The sequence below is a fragment of the Strix uralensis genome, chromosome 17 (genome assembly GCF_047716275.1).
Source record: "Strix uralensis isolate ZFMK-TIS-50842 chromosome 17, bStrUra1, whole genome shotgun sequence".
Taxonomy (NCBI): Eukaryota; Metazoa; Chordata; class Aves; order Strigiformes; family Strigidae; genus Strix; species Strix uralensis.
Genome location: NC_133988.1, coordinates 10,694,790 through 10,719,737, shown reverse-complemented (window position 1 = coordinate 10,719,737; position 24,948 = coordinate 10,694,790). Strand labels below are relative to the sequence as shown.

Here is a 24,948-nt window from a genome sequence, read left to right as displayed (position 1 = left end):
AGCAATGTAATCACAACAGCAGAGAGCACAAATGATCTGAGCTTTTATCCTGTTTTTAGACAATTCTTTTCAATCCTGATGAACTGTGTGTTCCCAGGGCCATGCCGCTGCCGGTTGCAAAACTGGCCAAAGTTACCTCTGACACTTCTGCACAACCCAAGGTTACAGCTAACCTTAAAGATCCTAAGCTCTGATCACTTGAATTGACCATAGAGTTAATTTGTCACACTGGTACCTAGGGACATCTCTAATTGATTTCTCTGGCCAGGACCTCTTAAACACTAGGTTTCTTTAAGAAATCTCAAATTGAGTAAGCCATTAGTTTGGGGAGGAGGGGTTGTTTGTTGTTTTGGTTTTGTTTTTTTTCAAATCTCTGAGTTAGCACCTCTAAGAATTCATCAACCGATGCAGATTCCCTCCTTTGAGGTATATCACAGTGCTCTTGAGAATAAAGTAGTACAGCCAGTTGATGCTGGCCATAACGAAGTTTTTTTTCACTTGTCAACGTGGCAACATATCTTTTGTTTAATTTGTTTGGGTTCTTAATGGTGGAAGCAGAATTTAATTTGTACTAGAGCATCCTTTAAAATAAATGTTTGATCTCTTCCCACCCACCATTACAGTTGATGGGTACAAAATAAAAAGAGCAGCAATTCATTCACCTTATCACCAGAGCACCAGAGGAAGAGGGATATTCTTAGTGCAATGATTAATGATTCACAATAAAAAGATGCATCATAAACGGCTTGTACTAGGTCAAATCATAAACTAGGCTTTTAATGTTTATATGATCCTTTCTAAATAATCATGTCTGTAGCTCTCACTAGGAAGGGAACTTACATGATGCTTACAAACCATGCAGTTTCTTACAGGGTCATAATTTAGGACCCTCAATTAAAGGGATCCCTGTCTTCCTCTACATGCAAGCATTGCTTGAATTTCTCTTACTATTGGGACATCTCTCTGTACTACAGGTCAGAGAGACTATTTGATGTCCAGGAACAGCAAAGATGAACGTGATCTACCCTGAGTTTAGGGTATCTTCTTCAGGCACAGTCACATCCACAGTTTTGCTGCAGGAGAAAGTACCATTGCTTTTCTTTTTCTCTGCCTCCAGGTCGGGAAAAGGACAGCTGAACCAGAGCTGACATGAAAACAGGGTTACCTACTGCTCACTGGATCCATGTGTATAGAAGGAGGCAGAGCAGTGATGTGGTGCTCACCTGAATGCAGCTAACAAGCCAAGTTGCCCGTGTTTGTGAAGGGCACCTGATCCATATAGGAGTCAGCACCAATTTGACTTGGTAAATTCCTGGCCAAAATCAGCTTTTAGGTGCTCACAGACAATTCCCATCAGCAGTGGTTGGTGAACACTAAGAGAATAGCACCGTTTGTCCATAACAGAATTCAGTCCTGTATTTATCCATCTTGTGGTGAAACTGTCATCTTTGAAAAATATAGTACAAGATGATATTATGTAAGTGCCCATCTATTTCCTTACTATCACAAGCCTGCAATCATGTCCATCTCCCTTTTATTTCCCAGAACAGCTGGTGCTTTTTCTCAACCAAACCAGAATCTCCCTGGCAAACAGACATTGGCTTCACTGCAAAGCTATCCCATTAGGAGAATGGCAGCTCTAACCGATACAAAGTTTACACAAAAAATAATACGAATTTAAAAAGAACTGCAGAGCCCCAAATATTTTCAACAGATGTGGCAGCTCCCGTCAGTTTATGCACTGCTTACTCAATACAGAAAATCACTTAGATTAATTATTTAAATATTTCCATCTATGGAATTTAGAAAAGGGAAAACCAATAGTGGAATACCCAAGATGATGATTTTTTAATAAACAGTAGATTTAAGGGGGATTAGCTGGGTTATCAAACAGTATCCTCCCAAATCAGCTAATTTGTTTCACTAACTTTCCCTATTTCACTTTATTAAAACAATTTAAATGACTGCTCATTAGATGCAATGTAATCTAATTCAGACACTCCAAGCCTAATCCTTTTTCTTTTAGCAGTGATGTGATAATTTGCAAAAAATTTAAAGGATTATTGTTACAGCTATTTTAAATAGGGACTGTTTTCAGCCAAATGTGTGCCACAACTTCCCTACCATTTTATTATTTATTATTATATTATTTCTTGCTCTTTATTCATTCAATCATTTATTCCTTCCCTTTCTGTCTTTCATTGCTCCACACAAGCGGAGTCACACAGGGGCAACAGCATCCCTCTGTGCAGGTGTAGGGGATATGCCAAATATCCACACGTGGTCACTGCACCAGGCTTTGGGAAAGGAGTGATTTTTTGCAATTTACTTTGAGATTCTGGAGTTAAAAAAAAAACCCTTTGTAAATTCACAATGATTTTATAAATATCCTAGAGGGAAGGGAGAAGGTTCCTGTGCATTTTCATGCTGCTAGTTCCTGACAGCACTGAAAGACACACAGGAGGGATCATGTGTAGGACTTGCAAATTAGGAGGCAGACGTTGTACATTACTTACCATGCTAGAGCCAGGCTGCAAACATAGAGTAACAGATCCATGCTATGGACATGCAGCTTATTTCACAATGAACTCACTCATACTCCTGTACTTTCATAAAGCCTTTTTCAAACAGTAGGGTTAATTATTCTTTATAGGACAAAAAACTCCTGACTAAAAAAAAAACCAACCCCACAGATTCCCTACCCCTGAAAACCTGTCCTCACTCACTTCAAATCCTTGTCTCTTCAAGCAAGTGCCATTTCATAATCCTATTAAAACCTTTGCCTCTGTTTACCAGGAGCCCTAATCGTACTCAGCAAGTTCTTCTCATCTAGGGAAGAGCGACAGCTTTCAGATTTCTTAGGAGGTTTATTCATCAACTATGCCAGAGTTTTGCCAGAGCGTTCAATCTATTCTGGAAGCAGCCATGTGGAAAAAGTTTCAAACAGCTCAAAGCCCTGCACAATGATAAAGGAAAGCTCACACAATCCTGGTAATAGCCTGACCCTCTTAAGGAAAATTGGATGATTTGTGGTAGCAGTTTTTCCGTCCCCTATGTGAATTCTGAACCTTAAAGTACAAGCAGTGTATTCACACAGTCCCATTACAAACCCTATCCCTCTTGCGATGCTGGAATAATAAATACACACCCATATGTGAAAATAAACTCTTGCTGCAATGACCTTCTTCCTCAGCCCACTGGTGTGAAGGAGTTTGTAGCCATTTTAGAAAAAAATCAGATAAAGAATGGACTAATTTGATGTTCAGTGTTTCACCATGAGCAGAATATATGCTTTAATGAGCACATTACATGCACCAGGGACGTGTTACTGTGAAGCAGGGAATAAAGAGTAAGGGGAAAATAATTAAACAGTCAGCTTTATAATGAGGAAACTGTGTTCATGCAACATTAAGTGGCCTAATTTTCAAGTACTAAGCAAAGACATGTTCCTGGGCTTCAGAAAGATTTGCTGGCAAGCACCACCTTGAAAACAAGGGCAAAGGATCACAAGTATCAAAACTCCTACAGGTCCAGAAGCACAGGGCAGACCCATGCTGTCCTGAAGTCATCTGTCCACACTTCGCACTGACCTATATGACAGGATCAAATACCTGTAACCCTGTAGTTCTTATACTATAAGGAGGACCCGCAAAGTTTTAAAATACCACAGCATTCATCATGCATGGTATGTAGAACATTACAACTGACTTCTACCAGCCTGACCTTAGTTTTCTGCTGGTACTGTGTCTGCTAGGCCACAAGCATACAACATCATCTAGGTGCAATGAACACATAAAGACTTAGTGTAGCTGTTTGCACAAGCAGAACTATTGGGAAAGGGGAAAATCTGTCTCACTGGGTTCAGACACTGACAGAATGAACCAATACACCATATTTCTGACTGTTATCAGTTCTCTCAAGGCCAGTAAGGCCAGGAACATTAATTTACTGGGACTGTCAGTTCCAGATAGTGTTGCAGTATCAATTACTTCAGCGTAATAGCCTATCAGTCAGACAGCACTTCTGTTGGGCCACAGGCTCCCCGTCTTTCTTTGCAAATGGACATGGCACAAAGTCTCTTCTTCGTTACTCACCCTCATGCCTAATTCAATGTTTTCTCCTCCATAAACCTCCATACCAGGGTCAAGCAAGCCAATCTCACCGAAATACTCTCGGTCCACTACAAACGAGCATCCAATCATGGCTGGTGTCCTACAGAGAGATTAAAGCAAAAAATTAAGTCATTTATTAGCTACTACAGAGCCCACCTCATAACAAATTTACACAGACAGTTCTTAGTCTTCAAGTTTACATTTTAGTTTTATCTATTAGTGTGCAGTCACATTGCACTTCATCCCCCAATAGACAGAGGACCTCATGGGACCAGAGCCACCCAAATAACTAGCACACTGCCAGACACACTGGGACCAGCTGTCTATGAGACACAAGATGTGAAGTCAAGTACTCCATGCGTGTAAGTGAAGCATCAGGCTGTTTTTCTTCTCTTTTTATAGATACAACCTCTGTGCTGGAGCTGAAGTTCACCATCATACAGAGTACCTCAAGAAATAGACAACACTTTATTTGAAGATTAATACACAAAAAGACCCCATAGCCTTTGTTAGAAATGAGGAGTCCCCTTACCCACATATTAAAAGTAAGTGCATGTCGAGAGCCATGGACCAATCATAGTGTGAAGTTTGGCAAGGGACCTCCTGGAGTTAACTCTAGCAGATACATTTCAGCCTTTGTGAAGCTGTTCTATGATTAACATTTCTATGTTTGCTGAGGTCAGTCTTTAGGAAAGGAAAAATTTTCAGATGAAGAGTCTCTGCCCTCAGATCTGCCACTGACCAACTGGGTGATTTCAGATAAATCATTTCCCTTCTCTGAGCATCAATTTCTTTACGAGTAAAACTATGGTTCTGCTCCCCTTCACACAGAAATCTGAAACCTGTCACTGAGCAGCACTGCATGACAACAAGTTTTGAGATCATTTACCATATAAACACAAGCATTATTTCAATGCAATACAAGCTAGTGACATTAGCTGGTTTCATTTGTCCACATTTTCTTTGCATCTCTATACTCGTCACAACACCTGTCTCTTTAAAATTCAAGGTAGGACATAGGTTTTGCTACTAAAGCCCACAATTTAAAAATGTAAATTGACTAAATTTAAGGTGGAAAACCAACAAGAGCCTGCAGCTTCGTGTTTGACTTGCAATTCAGCTGCAGGTTGCATAGTGCTGTTGTGGTTTAACCCCAGCCAGCAGCTAAGCACCACAGAGCTGCTTGCTCACTCCTCCCAGTGAGATGGGGAGGAAAATTAAAAAAAAAAACAGAAGTAAAACTCAGGGGTTGAGATAAGAATAGTTTAGTAAACGAAATAAAATATATTATTAATAATAATAATAGTAGTAGTAGTAATGAAAAGGAAGATAACAAAAAGAGAGAGGAATAAAACCCAAGAAAGACAAGTGCTGCACAATGCCATTGCTCACCACCACTGACCGATGCCCGAGCAGCGATCCGCCCCCAGCCAACCCCCCCAGGTTCTATACTGAGCGTGACGTCCCGTGGTGTGGAATAGCCCTTTGGCTAGTTGGGGTCAGCTGTCCTGGCCATGCTCCCTCCCAGCTTCTTGTGCACCTCCTCGCTGGCAGAGCACAGGAAACTGAAAAGTCCTTGGTTTAGGGTAAGCACTACTTCGCAACAACTAAAATATCAATGGGTTAGCAACATTATTTACACACTAAATCCAAAACACAGCACTGTACCAGCTACTAGGAGGAAAATTAACTCTGTCCCAGCTGCAACTAGGACCATTGCCTACTGCAAGATCATGGGTAGTCATCCTGCAGTCTGATCTACAGGATGTGCCCAGGCCCTGGGGACAGACCCCCCCATTTTAGTGGGATCCCAATAGATCAGACTGCTGAATCAGAAAAACTGTAAAATAATTTGAGAAACTGAACACTTCTGGAGCTGACCTGAATGAGCTGTGCTCCCTCTTCCATTGAAAGGGAGGTGATTTTGGACCATCTGGCAGATACAACATCATTCCTAACAGTGCTATTGTAAAAATACATCAGGAAAGCTCTAGTTTATGCCAATTTTCTATTTTCTAGTAGAATAGAGAATGTTCTATCTATGGCCCAAGCTTATATATATACACCATGAAAATGCCCTATAGAAACAACAATGATGGAAAAGGTGTAAAACCTATTTTAAGTAGTTTCCTTTGTAATGCACTAACATTATACTGTCACTATGAAGTCTCTCTTGTCCCAGATACCTGCATGTTTCTTCAATTTGTACAGAAAGCTATTCCAAGGTATTTGCCCACGACATCTGAGAAACATATTCGTGAGCCAGTTTTCCACACATGTGGAAAACTGTCCTGGCTGGGAAAATGAACACATATTTTTACCCATGTATCGGTGGATCCCACTGGTAACAGCAGGTGGCTGCTGGAATGGTGTTATCACATCAGGTCCTTTTTCTCATCAGCAGTTCACCATTTCTACAGCAGGAAGTTAAAAAGGCTTCAAAAGAACGGCCAAGGTATGGTTAAATAAAACAATTCTTTGCTCCTGGGCCTAATGCATATCCTGACATTGCAGAACACAGTCTAACCTATGGCAGGAACTATTTGGTACCCTTAAAAAGGTTCATTTGCTGAAGTGCTGCTATTTCTTATCTGTAATGGATTCTGCTGTAGCACTCACATTACTGGTACCGCTTCAGCATCTCTCCCTTGCACTTTTTCTCAGTTTGCAAGCCATTGCAACCTCTCAGATCATTACAAGACTATACTGCAGTGCACACTATCCCTCTCATGTTTTCTCTGCATAATTGAAAAAGGCAGCTGTTGACAGAAACACATTTGATCGGCCCTGTTTCTGACAAAGTTGAAATAGCTTGATTAACTCTCACGTTCCACCCTTACAGAGTGAGATGCATTCCCTGGATCATGAGCTGGGGGGACGAGATTCAGTGGTGGTTACAGAGGCAAACATCTGGCTTTCACAGATGAGTTCAGACTGAAGTGGGGCTCTCAGCCAGATCCCTGTGACCATTCAGTCAAAAAGGCTGGAGGGAAACTGAGGCCAGATGTCACAAACTCTACCAAGAAACTGCAGCAGGGTCACCACCAGCACCCTCATGCTTGCATCACTCCCACACCCCACAGCCCCACTTTTGTGTGTGTAAGAAATTCCAGGGCTTCTCTGTTTGGTGCTGTTATTTGTGAAGACTTTCTGTTGAATCAGTCTCTAGTTAGAGCTCTCAGAGCTCTATGAAAACCATGCATGGTCCTGGGTACTCCTGGCTGGACACACCCATCTTTGGTTGATGCATATACTTATACACCAGGATCTTTGCAAGATAAATAGTATTTATAAATTCAAGTTATTTGGTAAAATGCATCTTCTTGCTTATAGTTTCTAGAGCTATGCGTGAAGACAGACTTGCCTAAAAAGGCTGAGAGCTCTCCTGTACGCAGGACCAGACATATCCTATATATATCCCACTGTCACAGCCCCTATCACTGAAAACCACATTTTAGGCTACCGAAGAATAAATTTGGTCTAGAAGGACATAGCCAAGGGAAGGGAATTCAGTAACTCTGAATAGAAATAAGCCTTTTAGGGAATATTTAGGTAATTCTTAGGTGTTAACCATGATGGAAGAGGGAAGGAGGTGGGGGGAAGAAATACATGCCACTTTCTTCATCTTGCTTTCTATGCATTTAAAGTTAAATACAGGCTTCACTGGATTAAGGCTAGAGCATCACTGTTTAGCAAAACTGAGCTGCTAGTTTGGGCTTAGACTCATTCTCTTTCCAGTCCCCCACCCCAAATCCTCTGGAGGCAGCTCCTTACAGCAGTAGGATGCTCCCATGAGGACATTTCTCCTTCTTTCCTAATGAGCAATGGTACCGCTAGGCTTTGCAGACTGCTCTCAGGTGCTGGAATCTCTCTCTCTGGGGGACAGATTTTTGCAGCTGTTGGCTCTGTCCATTAAAACACTGACTTGTTAATTGAATGGGGGTGGGAAATACATTTTAGATGCAACTACATAATCATCACTCACAGATGAAGGCCACTGAGGACTGCCTTGCAACTCCCTCTCTCTCTTCTAGGTTTTATTTCTTCTCATTAGATATATTCAAATCCAGACTCCACAAACCTTCATGGCTTATTCAGAAAAAAAATGTTTTCAGGAACGAGTAACAATAGCATCGGAATGGTAGAAGGAACCGCATCCAGCTTTTTGGAGAAGCCAGTCAAAAATTGCCACCATCAGTGCCTTTCTCTACCTGAATTTGGCTGCCTGCAGCCACTGCTCCCCTGCACAGCAGCACGGCTGCAACCTCAGTGGCTGAACTGAGAAGCCTGTGGCTCTGCCCAGGCCACATCCTGACATGATGGAAGAACTTCGATTCTGTGCCTACGATGCACAGTATTGAATTTTCTGCATACTGCATGTTCAACATTTCCAACAGGTTCAACCAGAGTTTTGGGCACTCAGTCCTCATCAAGCCCAGGCCCTTAACTTCCCTGTGCTTTGACTGACCCAGCTGTAAACTAAGTGTAATGCGATTGCACAGCCCAGTGAGCTGGTAACAGTGCTGTGAGCTGGGGGACCCTGACTCTATTCCCAGCTCTGTCATTCATCTGGTCTTCAGTGAGTCACCTCCCTCTGCCTCTGTTTCTCCATCTGTGAAGCACACATAATAATATGGGGTGAAAGCCTGAGAACTGCTTCAGCAGCTTGAAAGCCTAAATTTCACTTTTAAAAGCACTTTAAGCATTTAGGTGGATGATTTTATACTGGACTACAGTATTACACTGACATATTGCAAACACTTTTAAAAAAAACATGCTCCCCAAAAAGCATGAGGCCCTCACTTTGCTGTCATCAGTTTTTTTCCAGTACCTGAACAACTCCAGTATATCTACCACTTTTAGTACAGTGCAGCAAAGACTTCCCTTGAAAGTCAGAAATGGATGTATGAGTAAAAGCATGTCTTAAACACTGCTTACTAGCCAAGGGTCAGCAAATGAGAAGGTGCATGCCCTTAGCGCTTCACAGCTTCAGAATAAAATATATTAACCTAAACCACATCTGCCACATATAAAAGGACCTTTTTCCTGAAGTCATGCACTTTCTAGTAAAACAGTGATATTTTTAGAAGGAAGGTATCACAAAATAGCAATTAGAGGTGTCCTATTTTTTACCAGCACATCAAAGGTGTTGGGAAACTTAATTGGTCTGTGGAATATTCTTTGACACAACAGAGGATGTTATAAGCATTAATTATAATCAACAGCAGCACTCAAAGGATAATGTTTTTTGCAGATAAAACCTTAAAATGCAGCATAGAATAGTATTGATTCTGCACTGGAGAAAGGTAGAGCGTAGTCAATTTGTGGAAATTACCTGATGGCATGTTGTAGCAAGGGAGATATGAGACACACATTACTCTGGGCAATACCCTGGGGAAAGGGAGGAAGAGAGAGAGCAGAGCTGCATGGTGGTAAACACTCCCTGCTGCCCGCCTGCTGCTGCAGCACGTACGGTGTGGGTGGCTACCAGGGAAGAGAGGCACAGTATGGAAGCAGGCAGTGCCTGCTAAGGGGTGGGGTACCAGAAACAGAGGACACGCTGGCCAGAAATGAAAGTCACTTGCTCTAGGTCTGAGTCATGGCTATTCTGCTCCAGTGAGATCCCCAGGAGCGTGGCTCTGTCGGCAAAACTCCAGCAGGCGCCGATACCCATTTCTCCAGCCAGGTGCACCCCCCTCCTTCCCTTTACAGACAACTGAAGGATGCTGCCTGGGGGCTTCATCAAAGGCAAGTGAAGGAGAAAGGGATGAGCACTAGACTGACATACTGCACATGATACAGTAAGTCTTCCTCTCCCTTATGCATCTTTCTCCCCCCGCCTTAAGGTCAGTATACGTGCAATCAGGTCACATTTGAAACAGTTTTCAGAGCATACAACAAGTCCTATCTTCAGGACAACTGACCTACAAACACTCACACAAAAATGCATAAATACAAACAAGATATAACTATAAATAAATATATAAACATAAATGTATATATACAGGAATAAGGAGCGAGAGAAAGAGATTCAAATGACACATCACACACCATATCTTTGAGTTTTCCACCTTTCCTGGCAGAATGTTTCTTTGATTCAGGTTCCTAAGGAGCACCTCACCCCTGGCCTGACAGATAACCAGGGAAACCTGCATGGTACCTGCATAAGCATTTATTTTTTCTTACAGCTCATGTCTTCTGCAAGAAGGACTCACACCAGGCTGTGAGAACAGAACTCAAGGACAGATTTACTGCTCAGGAGCTACAGGAAAAAAACTGACAAGCTTAATGATGAGAAGGTTTGTTAACCCTTTTGGAGAGTATCCTGGTTTCAGCTGGGATAGAGTTAATTTTCCTCCTAGTAGCTTGTACAGTGCTGTGTTTTGGATTTAGTTTGAGAATAATGTTGATAACACACCAATGTTTTAGTTGTTGCTAAGTAGTGCTTATCCTAAATTAAGGATTTTTTAATTTCCCGTGCTCTGCCAGCGAGGAGGTGCACAAGAAGCTCGAGGGAGCATGGCCAGGACAGCTGACCCCAACTAGCCAAAGGGCTATTCCACACCACGGGACGTCATGCTCAGTATAGAACCTGGGGGGGTTGGCTGGGGGCGGATCGCTGCTTGGGCATCGGTCAGTGGTGGTGAGAAATGGCATTGTGCATCACTTCTCTTTCTTGGGTTTTATTTCTGTCTATTTTTTTAAAATTATCTTCCTTTTCATTATTATTACTATTATTATTATTAAGTTTTTAAACCATTCTTATCTCAACCCACAAGTTTTACTTTTTTCCCAATTCTCCACCCCAAACCACTGGGAGTGGGGAGGAGTGAGTGAGTGGCTGTGTGGTGCCTAGTTGCTGGCTGGGGTTAAACCATGACAGAGAGCTATAGCATGTGAAAAAAAGCAACCCAGAATGCTTGGCTAGGAAAGATAGGGCAATAGGGATGTAGAATAACTCTCTGATGCACCATGGGAGTATACTTTTCGGAACACGCAGGTTACCCATCAGAACCTGGACAAATAAAAGAGAAACTGCTCTGTTATAGACTCCTGTGAAGCAGCAACTAAAAAGATGGCCGTAATCAATCAATAAACAGTCACTAGTTCTATTATTACATGACAGCATGGTTTATCCTGAAAGACTTTACAGATGAGCCCCTTCCTAAGCTCAGATACACAGATGGATTTCTTCCCAGAGCAGTGAAGACCCAACATGGCCACATCAGCATCGCTATGACAGACCAGCACGGGGCCTGACTTGCACATGAGATGGGCACACACACTCCCAGCTAAAGTAGGCAGCACAAACCACTTCACTGTGGTCATATCAGATGCTAATTTATAACCATGAGTGAAACACACATGCTTTCTGGAGTGGCTGATTCAGTGTGTACATCCACATTCCTACTGGTACCAAGCTATGGCATATTAAAGCAATAAGTGAGAACATATGCAACAATGAAATGCACCACTGCTGCTGGAGGAGGATAAAATGGAAAGCTGTGCAGTGCTTGGCTGAGTGAGGCTGACTAATGACTCTAACGTTAGTGGCTGCTGATCAAAAAATCAAACACAGAGCAGTCCATCATAATCACGGCAGGTGAGGAAAGACAAGCCAGAGCCAGAGCTCAGGATACCAGAAGCCTTCCATGCTGTTCCAAAAACCAGTAGTATCTTCCACATAGAGCAAAAAACCCAGTTTGTTTCAATGCATAGTCAAATTCATTAGAAACCCTCTGAAATAGGATCCTTTGTACACAGTTTGTTGCCAGATGATACAGACATTTTTGGGCAGTGTGTTCTCAGGAACACAAATGGAAAATGGAAAATGACGTGATGGACACAGCATGTCAAAATAACAATCCTCATTTAAATCTTCATGCTAGAGACATCTTACATCTCAAATGTCAAACATGCAAAATGGATTGCCTGCAGAAGCTGATTTGGGGAACATCAATTGTTCTGAATTTCAGAGTATTAACATGAAAAAAAAAGAACTGACTTTAAACTGTATCAGAACTCTACAAAATCTGACACTTTGTTCCTGCTATTTCTTTACCTTTGTTTGCACTTCAAGGCCACATCCCCTTTGTCACTTGGACCACAAGAGCTGATCTGACATTTTATGGTGTGCACTTGACATGACTGCCTATACGGTGTCCCACTGCCTTGAGGGACAGTTCCTGTTCCTTCCCAGCAAGGCTCTGAGTAGGATCACACCACTGTTAGTGTTCAAGAAAGCAGAGGATCAGGCTTCAAACAGAAAACTTCTGAGAAAAGAAGTAAGGACATCTGTTGTGTAATTCCAGAAGAAAACAGGAATTGAACACTACTTTCTAAATGTCTCACCCAATTCTGCAGATTGATGATATTTATTCATACAATGCAAACGTCAGAAACACCAGGGCTCTGATCCTCACTGATACCAGGGTAAGCGTTTTTTTTTTTAACACTTAAAATCTTTAATCCCTTTGGAGATCTGGGAGGAAGCATTCAGTTACACCAACCACAAAACCAGTCACGGGGTTATTAGTTAGTAGTCTTTTCTTTTACAAAACACACAGAGAGACACAAACCAAACCCACTATCTGCTGAAGACAGTGTCAAAGGAAGCCTTAAGAGGGACAGTGTCAGCAAGGACTAAATGAAATTGCAGTTTTCATGCTGATGAAGAGTCCTGCAATCTTACAAATGCACTGAACAGACACATGGATCCAAACACCATCAATGTGGACCAGTTTGCATGCCTTGCAAACTGGACTGAAACAGAAATCATAGTTGCAGTACATGGTTTGGAAAGCTGGTTACAAAACCAAAATCTGTACCAGAGATCTTTGAAAAAGTTTGCTCACTAGTCTGACTTCCCTTTCCTTTTGAAAACATACTTTAAATTTTCTACAGCTACTGAGTTCCCATCATGGGTGCTTTCAAATCTCAATTCTAAGTAGACTTCCTGATCCTTTTCATCAATAACACTCACACGCTCACTCTTTCCATTACCATAATTACACTGGCATATCACTTAAAAGCCACAAAATTGCATTGTATTTCTACAGGCAGCCATAACACAACAGCACAAAACAGCACAGCCAAATGCTTTAGCAAATCCATCCAGGTGCTACTTCTTCAGAGGCCCATCAGAAATCAGTGCAGTGTGGCTATAAAGTGGATGCTCTGCTCTCCTAGATCACTGCCTTCAAAGCACGTGTTCCCAGGGAGACAGGTAAGTGTTCACGGTTCAGCGTTAATGTCTCTGCATTTTAGGGCATGTAATTCATAATTTGCAGGAGAGGTACTTATGCAATCACAATGTCTCAGTGCTCCTGATATTTGTCAGCAAGGCTTGGGCGTTCTCCTCCTTGTGCTGCTTGTCTCATCTGTCTCTGGACAGTTTATGCACTGTTGAATTGGAGGGTTTCTTCACTCAGGTTCAGAATAAAATCACTGCTCTCAGGAGCCAGCTACTTACATGCATCAGTTTTCAACAGCACTCAGTGCTAGAGTTTGGACCTTACTCACTTCTGTATCGGTCCAACTCAGTATATAACTCCAGCAAGACCTTGAACATAAACATGAGGAAAACCCATGGTAAATCAGGCCCTGTATTGCTGAAAAAAAGCCCTCTTATCCCAGCATAACAGGGATGAGATTCCTCATTCTCTATTAAAAATGTCTGTAGTTGAATTTCCAGAGGTGTTTTGCAGCTGCAGCTTCCATACTTTGGGGGGTGTATGAGCTACCACTACTGAAAATCATGTCTGAACTCTTGCTGAGGTTTAACCTCTTAGATCAGTCTTACCTGATATGTGATCATTGTCTCCAGAACAGAAGATACTCAAATACTGGAACAACTCACATGAAAATTAATACAGTGATTTCACACATAAACTGGAAGTAATGAAGTGTGCAAAACCTTTCAGGAATGAAAGACTGAAACCCTGATTTCAGAAATGAAAGCTCTGGCTGATTAATTTTCCTTCATCAATAAACTATTTCTCAGGGCTGAGTGAAATAGATATAAAACATCTGCACTTTTAAAACAATGTGAGGAGAGCAGCGCATGTTATCCAGGAAAACTGATTTCCTAAGTAATTACTTTCCTGCTTATTGAGGTTTCAAGCTGAGCAAAGGGTCAGTGATGAAGGACTGTGCCATCTTGTAGTAAATAAGGTTAATGTTACTGGATAGCAGCTTTGTATATACTTTTTTTTTTGTATATAGTATATACTGTTTTGCAGTCACAGGGCATGAGAATGAACCTAAGTGCAACTTGCAACACATGCTCAAATATGGATTGAAATGTTACTCTCTGTACCAGAGACAGATCCTGTGAGATGGCCCCACCCAACCAATCACTTAGAAATGTGATCACTTCGTCTCTGTCCTTTCACTTCCAAAAGACCACTTGGATCCTTTCAGTTGGGTATGTTGTTTGAAGTGCTTGGGTGGACTTCTCAGGAACTGACAACTCAAGTTCTACACTGGAAGGGAAGTACATCAGCTTCTCTGACAGAGCCTACATTGGGACAATACAATAGTGTTTTAGCTTACTGATATACATCAAAATGAAGATGACTCTAAGGTGGTAATTTGTGTCCTTCCTAAGAGATCTCAAAAATAGGGCAGAGCAACCTACAGTGCATACCTAGGCTTCATATATTTTAGCATTTATTTCAACAGTTGCTAAAAATAGTACCCTTCACCCTGCACAGTACATCTCAGAGGAGCTGTTAGACAAGCATCTGCACTGGAGATGAAGGGCTAGGAGATGTGAATTTTCAAATGAAGGGGAAAGAAAGCCCCTTTCTTATCAATTCCTGTTTCCCCACTGTAACAATTCTTGAAAGCACTGTAACAATTCCTGAAACAGTATTTCCTTAGAAAATTCCATTTCTGAAAGGCAAAATGTTCCTTTATAGAGAAAAATAAAATGACACTCTGACTACGTGGTCCAGTTTAATTTTAAAATTTATCCAGTAGGAAAACTCAGAACATGTGTAAAGTTCTCCGAAAAAGAGCAACTCTTGAACAAGGCAAGGCTAACACATCTACTAGTGCTCCTGGGAAGCTCTGGTTTGGGCTGACGGCCAAGAGTGCTGCCTACAGACCAAAAGTGAAGCCAGCCTCTTTATAATCACATACAAAATACCTTTGTTTCTCATACACACAACGTTTCACTGGCTTATTACTCATGCCAGAGTTCACTGGAAATTAAAATAATAGATGAAAAAGATCCTGCTATCCTACTGAGGGCGACAATGTGAACTTGAACCACGGATTCACTAGAACACACGTACTTCTGTGTGCATTGTGGTGCCGCTTTGAGGTGTGACACATGCATCCAAACCTTTGTAGAGCCATCTGTTTTCTCCAGTTTCATTTTGCTATCCCTGTACAAAGCCTATAGCCTTGCTTCACTTAAATTTCCCCTCGGCAGACAGCTGAGACAGAAAACATTGTTAGTACCAAAATGACAGCACATGCGAGATTTACCTGATGGGAGCTGACTCATCCCCTTTATCGAGCCAGTCCTGCGGTGGGATTATGTACATGCACCAGAGGCCCCAGTTATAGCCGTGGGCTGCATTGGCGTATTGCTGCACTTCAAAAGTGTTGTACTTGATATTGTCAATCGCTGGTAAGATGATCCGCTTTCGATCTTCTTTGATCCGGGTAAGTGCAGGTTCCACCCTGAGAACGATAAAAACAGCAGAATGTTTTACAGCCATCCAGTAATCCCAGGTCCTGCTTTGCAGTCTGATGAAACAAAGTTCTCTAATACTGCGAGCAGTGACCCAGCAAGATGGCAGCCCATAACACAGCACAGCGGGATCGAACACAGATCACTGTCATACACTGAAGAGCTTGGTTTGGGATACTTCACAGGGCAACAGCACATGATTTATTACCTTTATGAAGCTGTAACCAGAGTTTAACAACACAAAATTTTACCGAACACTTATTCTGAGGCCTGGAGACTGTCAATTCATTTTGCAACGGACAAGTGTTGAGAAACACTATTGCCAAGAGTAACTAAATGGTTTCCTAACAGCTACACCACCAGGATGCCTGGTAGCGATTAAATACCTGCTCTTGCTGACAAGGCCTGAAGAACAAAACACACACCGGGGACTGAATGAATATGAAGGTTACTCAAAGGGGTTTTAATCTTGTTTCCTAAGGACTGACCCTATCGGATCTAGTTTGAATGACAAATGTGGCTGCATTATGCCTTCTAAAACCTCTTTGGTGATGAGAAGATTTCAGTTGCCAGATGGTGCAAAAGCAGTGAACTGCAGGAAATGTGCCATCGTTTCAAAAGGCTTTAAAACATCAATGTGTTTTCAACAGAAACTACGTCCCAAAGTGTTTCAGGAAAGTAAAAAGCTTCAGTGCAAACATTCCTTTCTGACCAAGGTAGTCTGAAGTTGCTACGAATTTACAGAGAAACTGATCCAAAGAGGTAGCAGACTTACATAAGGGTGAAAAGCACTTCTCAAAGCAGTGTTAGAAACAGCCACCGGTTCACTCCTTTGTAACTGTGTTTCCCCTTGAAATAAGCTTTGAAGATTTTGCAGAGCTCTCACATGTATCTTTAAGGGAATGGTGGTTTGCTGTGATTCACCGAGGTAGAAGGCTTTGAACACTGATCTTTTCTCATTTTTCTTTTGTTGTTGGTTAAAAGGCAATTGTTCCTTTGTGTTTTCAAGTTTGTTACCTTGTATTTTGTTTGTTATCTTATATTTAGTTTGTTACCATGTATTTTCTTGTGTAGGCCAACAAAATGAGACAAGTTATGAAAATAATTCAACCTCCATTTTCAACCTTCACTGACTCAATCTGAACTATCATAAATATTCCAGTCTCTTCTGCAAAAAGACAGTAATTTCTCTGTACTTGAATATGGCCAAAATATTTGACTTTATGTACACAGACTCCATATTGCTTACATGAGGTCATGCACTGCTTGCTTTCTTTTCTTTTTACCCTTCCCACACCAGTAAAAAGACACATAGATTCAGTGAAACCCTTGAGTACTGATGATAAGCTACTTACTGCAAATAAACCATCACAAAACAATGTAAAATAAGAGCATAACTGACAAAAAGACAAGGTGTCACAGCATTTCATTTGAAGAGAAGTCAAAGAGAGTTAAACTAGTTTTATTTGGATTCCTCTAGAAAAATGACATTTGAATCTATCAGCTGGATGCCAATAACAGAGCACAGGAGTTTTAATAAAAAGAATGATCACAGGTACGGTGGGAAGAGAAGAACGACATTGCAAGTTGCAGAAATTCCCCCTGGCCAGGAAGGTTATGAAAGAGATGTTCATCTCATATGCAATATGTATTGTTTTGTTACTCTACTTGATTTATTCTGGGAATAAATCAGTGCATCCCTCATGACTGGAATGGCCTGAGGTCTCTCTTACTACTGCCTGCCACCTGCAATTTTTGGTGCAGTACTTCTATTATCAAAGCCCAGTCCTGCAAGGTACCAAAGACCTCCACAGAAGCATGAAAGTGCATCAGCCTAGAGGAGGTACAGTAATTTCAGCTCAGGTTGTTAAGTACCTTTTTGGTTTTAAAATATTTCCTTAGTCAGCAGGATCATATGTTGTTTCTTTTTCCCCTTTTTTTGCATAGCATTTGAAGAACTACACCCCAGACTCAAAGGAGATTTCTTTTTTTTTTCTGTGAGAGAAACAATTGAGAGAGATTCAGAACAGTGCAGTACATGATTCAGAATGCCAATTCGTATGTTTTTTAGGCCACAGTCATGCACCCACATAAAGAGCCAATGTGACCTACTAAATCAGGATAAGCCACTTCCGTTATTAATATGAGATTATATTTATGAGATTAACTGCTTTAAAAACCAGTGGGTGGAAGGCAGAAGAACTCTTGCAACTCCAGTAAAGCAGGGAAGAATGCAGAAAAGATGAATCTGCTTTGTTCTTTCTGTAATGTTATCTCTGCTTATCAGTCGAGAAGCAGCAGAAGAAAATACAGCAGAACAGCAGAGATGTCAGGCAGACACCCCTCTCCCATCACAAACCAGGTGCCTCCATGCATGGCTGTGGTAACCCCTGTGCATATCAGCAGGAGGCTCTCCCACTCCCTTCTGGCCTCTGAAACAAAGGCTTTCAAAATACCAAACAACAGGTATAGATGTCACTAATGACAGACCACTAATTGCTTGACCAGAAGAAGAATCCTATTCTTCATGGCTGCAGGGAAAAAAAATGACCTTGGAGCAGGTCACTGTCCATGCAGAGCTCTTGCAGAAGAAGTCTTACTGCAAAATGGACTCTGAGTTCCCTTGCAAACCAAGCACCACCTTGGGAGGTGGCCCACTCCTGAAGCCCTTGGGCATTGCTTCAACAGATTTGGTGCAGTGGGGAAGTCACAGAGCACAGGAATTACATCCTCCAGTGAGATCTGGTGCACAACATAGGGCACAGTTGCACCCGGTGACTCCCATGGAATGAACAAATTTATTCTGTTTGAGTCTGATTTCCAGATCTGACCTGCAAAGCAGGAAAACTGACTGCACGCCTTCTGAAGCAGAAATCTGTAAATGGGTTTCCTTCGTAAGAATCAAATTCTGTCATTCTCATTCACTACCATCTGATTCTGGAAACAGGTCTTTGACAAACAATGAAAGACTTGGATTTTTTAAAACTATTTTTATCTCTCTTGTTTAGAGTTCTTTGGCCACTAAATCCTCAAGTCCTCAATTATTGGGATGTTTATGTTGATACAAAGCAAGACCATTTAACTGTCACACTCAAAACTATCCTGAAGTTTCCACATTCCTTCTGCAGTTCCTCCTTGTGTGCTCATTTTGCAAGTATTTTACTTTGAAGGGTAGATTGAAATTGTGTAATAAAAAGCTAAAAGAGATAAGGATTTCTTCTCCCTTAATGTCAGATGTCTGCAATAGACCCCCCACATCCAAGGTAATTGCCTCAAACTTTCATTCTCAGCAGAGAGAGGCAGGGGCTGGCACTTTTATAGTAAGATGCTTCTCATAATAATGTAGACACTGAAAATAGGTGAGATTAATAATGTTCCAGGGGAGTCTATTTTGAATATAAAGGGAATTTAGCCTGCTACTTTGCAAGACAGCTTAAAATTGGACTGTTGAAGTGTATCCCCAATAATGGTTAGAGAAAGAATGTGAAGAAAATATTTAACAGTCACTCTGATTTTCAGCCCTCAATCATATTTGTGATTGTGTTCATCTGATACTTGTGTCTTGGAAATGCTAATCTGCATCCTCATTTTCTTCATAACAAGAAGAACAATCCATTCCCAGCTCTGGTGCTGCTGTCACACCAGACATCACCAAACTACTCCCGTCACTCTACAGTTAACTGAATTCCTGTGTTTTCCAGTTGTATGGCTTACATTTATTACCATCTGACTTGGTGCTTTGCATCTCAATGGCACAAGGAGGGATCTCTGGAGTGTAATACAACAGTCGGATCAAAATACATGATGACATTTCATTAATCTCTATCAATCTATTAATTTGAAATCTCAGGTTTCGAACTTTCATGAAATCTGAGGCATCTGAAAGCTGTCCGTGTGATAGACGGTCTGTTTCAGTCCCCTGCACTCAAGAAATGTAAATGTTGAAGATATTACTACTTCAACAAGTGTTGATGTCTGTACCCTCAGGTCAAAGATGAAGTAAAATGCCATGCCAAGGTTATGGAGTGAATTGGTATGAAAGCAACTGCTGGAACTTCATTTTCTCAACCTCCCATTGCCCCCAGCGGAGGTGACTTTCTTCCTCTGTCTGTATCCATATGTGTGTGTATCCATATGGGGAAATCACACCCCTGCAGGTATTGGAAACAGGAAAGGTTCAATATCTGGACAGACTGCACATTTATTTAACTTCCAAAACATGTTCACACCCACAAGTAAGAGAGCAGGCTCCGAGTCACAGATGGAAAGAGAAAATCCAGTGCAGTTGTTCTCTGTTACTTAGCAAAACTGCAAATGGAGAGCCTTTTAATTAAACCTTGTACACCTGTGAGATTTCACAGCTTGTCTTGCCTGATCAGGGACAGCACAAATAGCAATGGGGTATCCAAATACCAAGCCCCACCTCATCTCAGTGAGATCTACAGGAACATTCAAATCCCAGATTCTGCCAGTGCACCACCAGCACTGCTTGTGCTCTATTTTTCTGCCTGCCAATATCCCTAGGTAATGGCCAATGAAGAAGCACTATTAACTTGAACAGGACTGGGTAATGGACTGTGTTTACATTGCTTATCTTGGGTAATCCATGAAATATGAGGGGTTTTTATTGCTATTCATTGCTAGCAAAGTCCAGCCTTGGAGTAGCTCTATTAGGCTCAATGGACTTACACAGTGTCTTTGTCTTGGTAAGCTGAGCTGCACATTCATCAAATCCTTTGTCAACTTTGCTGGTAATTCTGGCTTTGTCTAATTGCTTCAGGTTTTTGAAAGGATTATGATTAAATCTTTCCTAGTAATTTCTAATTTTTTTCCTAATTTTAAGCTGCTACATTATTATGTAGATTTACTCATCCTCTTTATAGACACCAGTGTTCTCTCCCTGTTTTTTTTTCCCCGTCTTGTTTTTTCCACTCTGCATCTGCAGAAGTCAGGTGCTCCTGGCAGCTCCCAGGACTAAAAGGACAGAGTGGAAGAAGTTGTTGAAGCCCTAGCATGTCCAACACGTTATGCTGATGAACTGCAATATGTTGTTTGAGTATTTCCCTTCCGCATGGTCACTGCTGGCAGTGAAGCAGGATTCAGTCCTGCCTGATTAGGAACATAAGCCAGATATGAATTTTGAGATTCATCTCTATTTTTCACAGATGCAAAAATATTAAGTTCCTAGCTTCTGAGTCAATGTACTTTATGGGCACAGAGTAGCATATATTGTTAACAAGTTATTTACTGGAGCAAGAGGAAATATTCTCCCAGGCATATTCATAGGCATGATGGATTTCAGCAAACTAAACACAATCAAAAGATTCAGCTTTAAAGGTAGTGCTTTACATCATCCAGTTCTTTTTTCCACCTAATAAAAACCAAGCAGACAATTTGAGCTGGAATTTGAGTGACATAAGAAGTTCCTCCCTTCTATCCTCTCTAAAAATATATATTTGTCAGTGTCCTCCTCTCCCTCTGAATAGATTGTTGGTGAATGATTAAAGCCAGAAGAGAAAGGACAGTAAATTTAGTTCTCTTATAGACTCCACTAGGCTAAAGGGTATTTTCACTTGGGTTTTATTTTTTTGAAGCAGTTCCAGAAATACAGTAACACACTGCTGAGGTCTCATTCCCAGGACTCAGGCCTGCGATTGACAGTGCTCGGTTGAAACTCCACAAAGCATATCGCTGTCCCATGGTTTTGGTGGGCTTTCCACAGGCACAAGGACATGCTGGGAGGAACATCCACAGCAGGTGCCTTGGCAAGTGACTCCTCCTTACAGAAAATATCTTGGGGAATTTGTGGAAGGAATCTCTGATCAGGAGCAAATTCACAACAAAAAGATGTGTCAATTTGTCAAAGACTGTTGAGCATTATCACTAAACATAGCCCATGCATTTAATGTTTTCGCCTACCAGTGGGTCAGTTTCTGGATTAACACGGGATTTTCCAAGGTGTTGAGCACCCATGAAGACTTCAGTGGGAGCAATGCCAATACTGTGGGCCTCAAAGAATAAGTGCTCCCAAGATAAACATTAGAGTTAGGAAAAGAGTTGGAAGGCAGAATTTACCCCAGAGTATAGAATAAGCCTGTAAAAAGATTGAGAACAAAGGCAGGGGTCATACTGTGATCACACAGGCTTCTCTAATCCCATTGTAAATCTATCTCTGAACATATATGCATTCTGTATTTAATACTGGGCCAATTCAGAGCAGCTCAAACCCCACAGGAAACCACAGCAAATAAAAATTGTATGCTGTCTTACATCCTTATCAGATTGCCAGAGAGTTCATGCCAATGGGGAAGTCTGATTTTTCACAATGCTAAAAAGAACAGCTTCTTACAGATAAAAACCAGACAAAAACAACTTAGTAATGAGCTCCTCAGCACACATGATTATATAATTCACCTTTTTAAATATGTAAAAGCACCTGCTGACTTCAAGCAGACTTTTTAAAAGGCACAACATAGGAAAAAATGCACATGATCCAAAAGAAACAACACGCACACCACGGACCAGATCTTCTGCTGTTGGACTCTTCTAATTTAATGGAGTTCACAACTTCAGGGATGCTTTGCTAATATGCCTCATCTGAGGAGTGGACCCAGAATACTTTCCAGTTCTTAATTAGAATGATTGTACTAGGCATTTGTCAATAAATCCCCCTATCCCCAATGTGTATTTTTCTGAATTTGTCCAAAAGAAAATTCTTTCCTAAAGGACAGGAATTGCACTGGGAAATGTCTTAAATTCTGCCCCGTTCCAAGTGGGTAGCCAAATACCCTAATCTCTGGGTTCTTTTGACACAAACGTGTCCTTTTTTCCTCTCCACCTCACTGTTCTAATTTTTACTCCAATAAAAAATTAAGAACATTAAAAAAGCCAACTTTTTTTCCCCCCTTCTTTCACAAATCAGATTTTTTTTTCTTTTTCCTTGCAAAGACTTAAGGAAGAGTCCTTTTAAGACATAGATGAAAGACAACATGGTCTCATCTGCTAGATTTTATGGCTCAGTGCATTTAACACCATATTTTACTCTGGCTGTACCACTGTCAGGTACCATGAAGTTAAAACTTAACTCAGAAATGTAAGAAAAAAATATGTGTAAACTGAAAGCTTATTTTGCATGTAATTTTATACGCTACCTCACATTTCATTGACAATATACATTTATCAGATGCAGACAAGCAGATCTACTGACATACATAATTCTTCACTGAGGCCAACTGAGGAATATTTCATGCAGAATGCCTTTCGTGTAAATAAGTGTTCAGAGAACTAAAAAAAAATAATTTCATACTCCCTTCCTCGGTCTCTAAGAGGAGGAAGAAATTCCCCATCTGTTCTACCTGACATCTCCATCAGCATACCTGTGTGCCCGGGGAGGTTTCAGACCTGCAGCCCCCAGCCAGAACAGAGTGAATGCAGCATAAATGCCTGCTGGGGAGTTAAAGATCAGCTCTTTGGCTGCCAAATCTGAATAGCTCTTTTCTGCACCACTGAAAAGCAATGAGGATGCTTCAATGAACACTCTAGGTTGTTTAGGTAGATGAATAGTTGAAGTTGCTTTTCTGGCATGTCCTCTGTATGTAAGCTGGCACTGTCCCATGAATCTGAAAGGCTCTCATGGCTTATGTTGCATGCTCCCCTCTTCGCTCAGACAATATTAGTTCAGTTTTGCTATCTAAAACACGTATTCCATTAAGTTACCAAACTAATCCTAAGTGATGGTAGAGGCTTTGGATAAGAAAAAACTCCCTCAATAAACATATGTCCTTTCTTTTGCATTTGCATAAATAAAACTTCCCACATGAAACTTAACATGGTACCAGGGATGCTGCAATGAACCGTGTCCTGAGCAGGAGCGATAGGCTTGACCCCTCCGGAGGGCAGGGACTGCGCAGAAGAAGGACTGAAAACATAATTTCACCCTCACCTTCAGCACTTCCCTCACTAGAAAGAAAGAACTATCTGGACCTTGCCAGGTCTCTGAAGAGCCACCTGAGCTTGAACAGGGAGGATGGGGAGCTTACCTGCTGGTAGAGATTGGCTTCCAGTACATTGCATGAAAATATTAACAACAGAGCTTTCAGGGGGGAAAAGATCTTGTGACTTTGCCCTACAAAAGCGTAACCATGTCTCTGTTACAGGGTACTTGGGATAACCAAAGTCAGTAGACGATTAGAGGAAAACAACTTCCTATGGCCTTTAGAAATAGGAATGGATTTAGAAATGGATTCCTCAAGAATCCATTGCTTATGGCCACTGCAGCAAATTGCACTACGTATTACAGTATAAAATAGCATCTGTGAAGTATCATCCATAGACCTAGGGATCTTGACCTTTAGCTCTTCTTAGTTCATTAAAATACCAGTTTTCTATATTTTTTAAAACACTGCCAACTTCAGGGATAATCCATAATGATGGGATGTGTGTGGCACAATCTGATGGATACTGGGCTTATATTACAGGTCCTCTTTTCCATGTCAGGCTGCCTCTGTCTCTCTGGTATACTGAAATAGTTTGATTAAATCCTCTTACTCCACTGTTTCCTTATTGATACTCCTTTGTCTGGCAGAATTTTAATTACTACAGTACTGCATAACTCCATTCAGTGCTCTGATACTACCTCTGTGATAGGAGCAAAAGCAATTCCTAAGATAGAATGCAAGTATAATACTCTATCATTATGTCTTCTTTTATGGCTCCTAGCACCCTCTTTATGGCTGCTAATCTATTGTGGTCTCTGCCTTTCCCTTACAGATTTCTGCTCTCCTTCACTCAATGTGTCCTTTTTCTCACCCAGAGAATTAACACCTCATCTCTGCTATCTCTCTTTCCTGATCCCAGATATAATGTAGTGAAGTTCCCTTCTCCTTGTTAGTTATTCTTTCCCATCGCTCAAAGACAGGAGTCTATGTAATACTCTACATCTCATGCAACAAAATTAACAGCCAGAATACAATGGTGTGTACTCAGTGTTACCATGTATTGCTTAACGCACAGTGCGCGGACCTAATACAAAAGTCAGAGCAGGAATGCTGAAATCTTTGGAGGACTGAAGGGAAAACAACTGCACAAGCTTAAATATGCCCTCAGAGAGGAATGTACAAGAGATTTTCATAC

General features: G+C 41.3%; 1 protein-coding gene across 2 annotated transcripts in view; it reads right to left on the bottom strand.

The window, feature by feature from the left end:
• Positions 1-24,948, bottom strand: part of GALNT9 (polypeptide N-acetylgalactosaminyltransferase 9) — a 155,709-nt gene that overhangs the window by 70,993 nt on the left and 59,768 nt on the right. For both annotated transcript variants that reach the window (XM_074887399.1, XM_074887400.1), the window contains exons 5-6: positions 15,609-15,806; positions 4,095-4,212 (exon numbers count right to left, since the gene is read on the bottom strand). In XM_074887399.1, the coding sequence (XP_074743500.1) occupies positions 4,095-4,212; positions 15,609-15,806 (316 nt within the window). The remainder of the gene's footprint in view (positions 1-4,094; positions 4,213-15,608; positions 15,807-24,948) is intronic.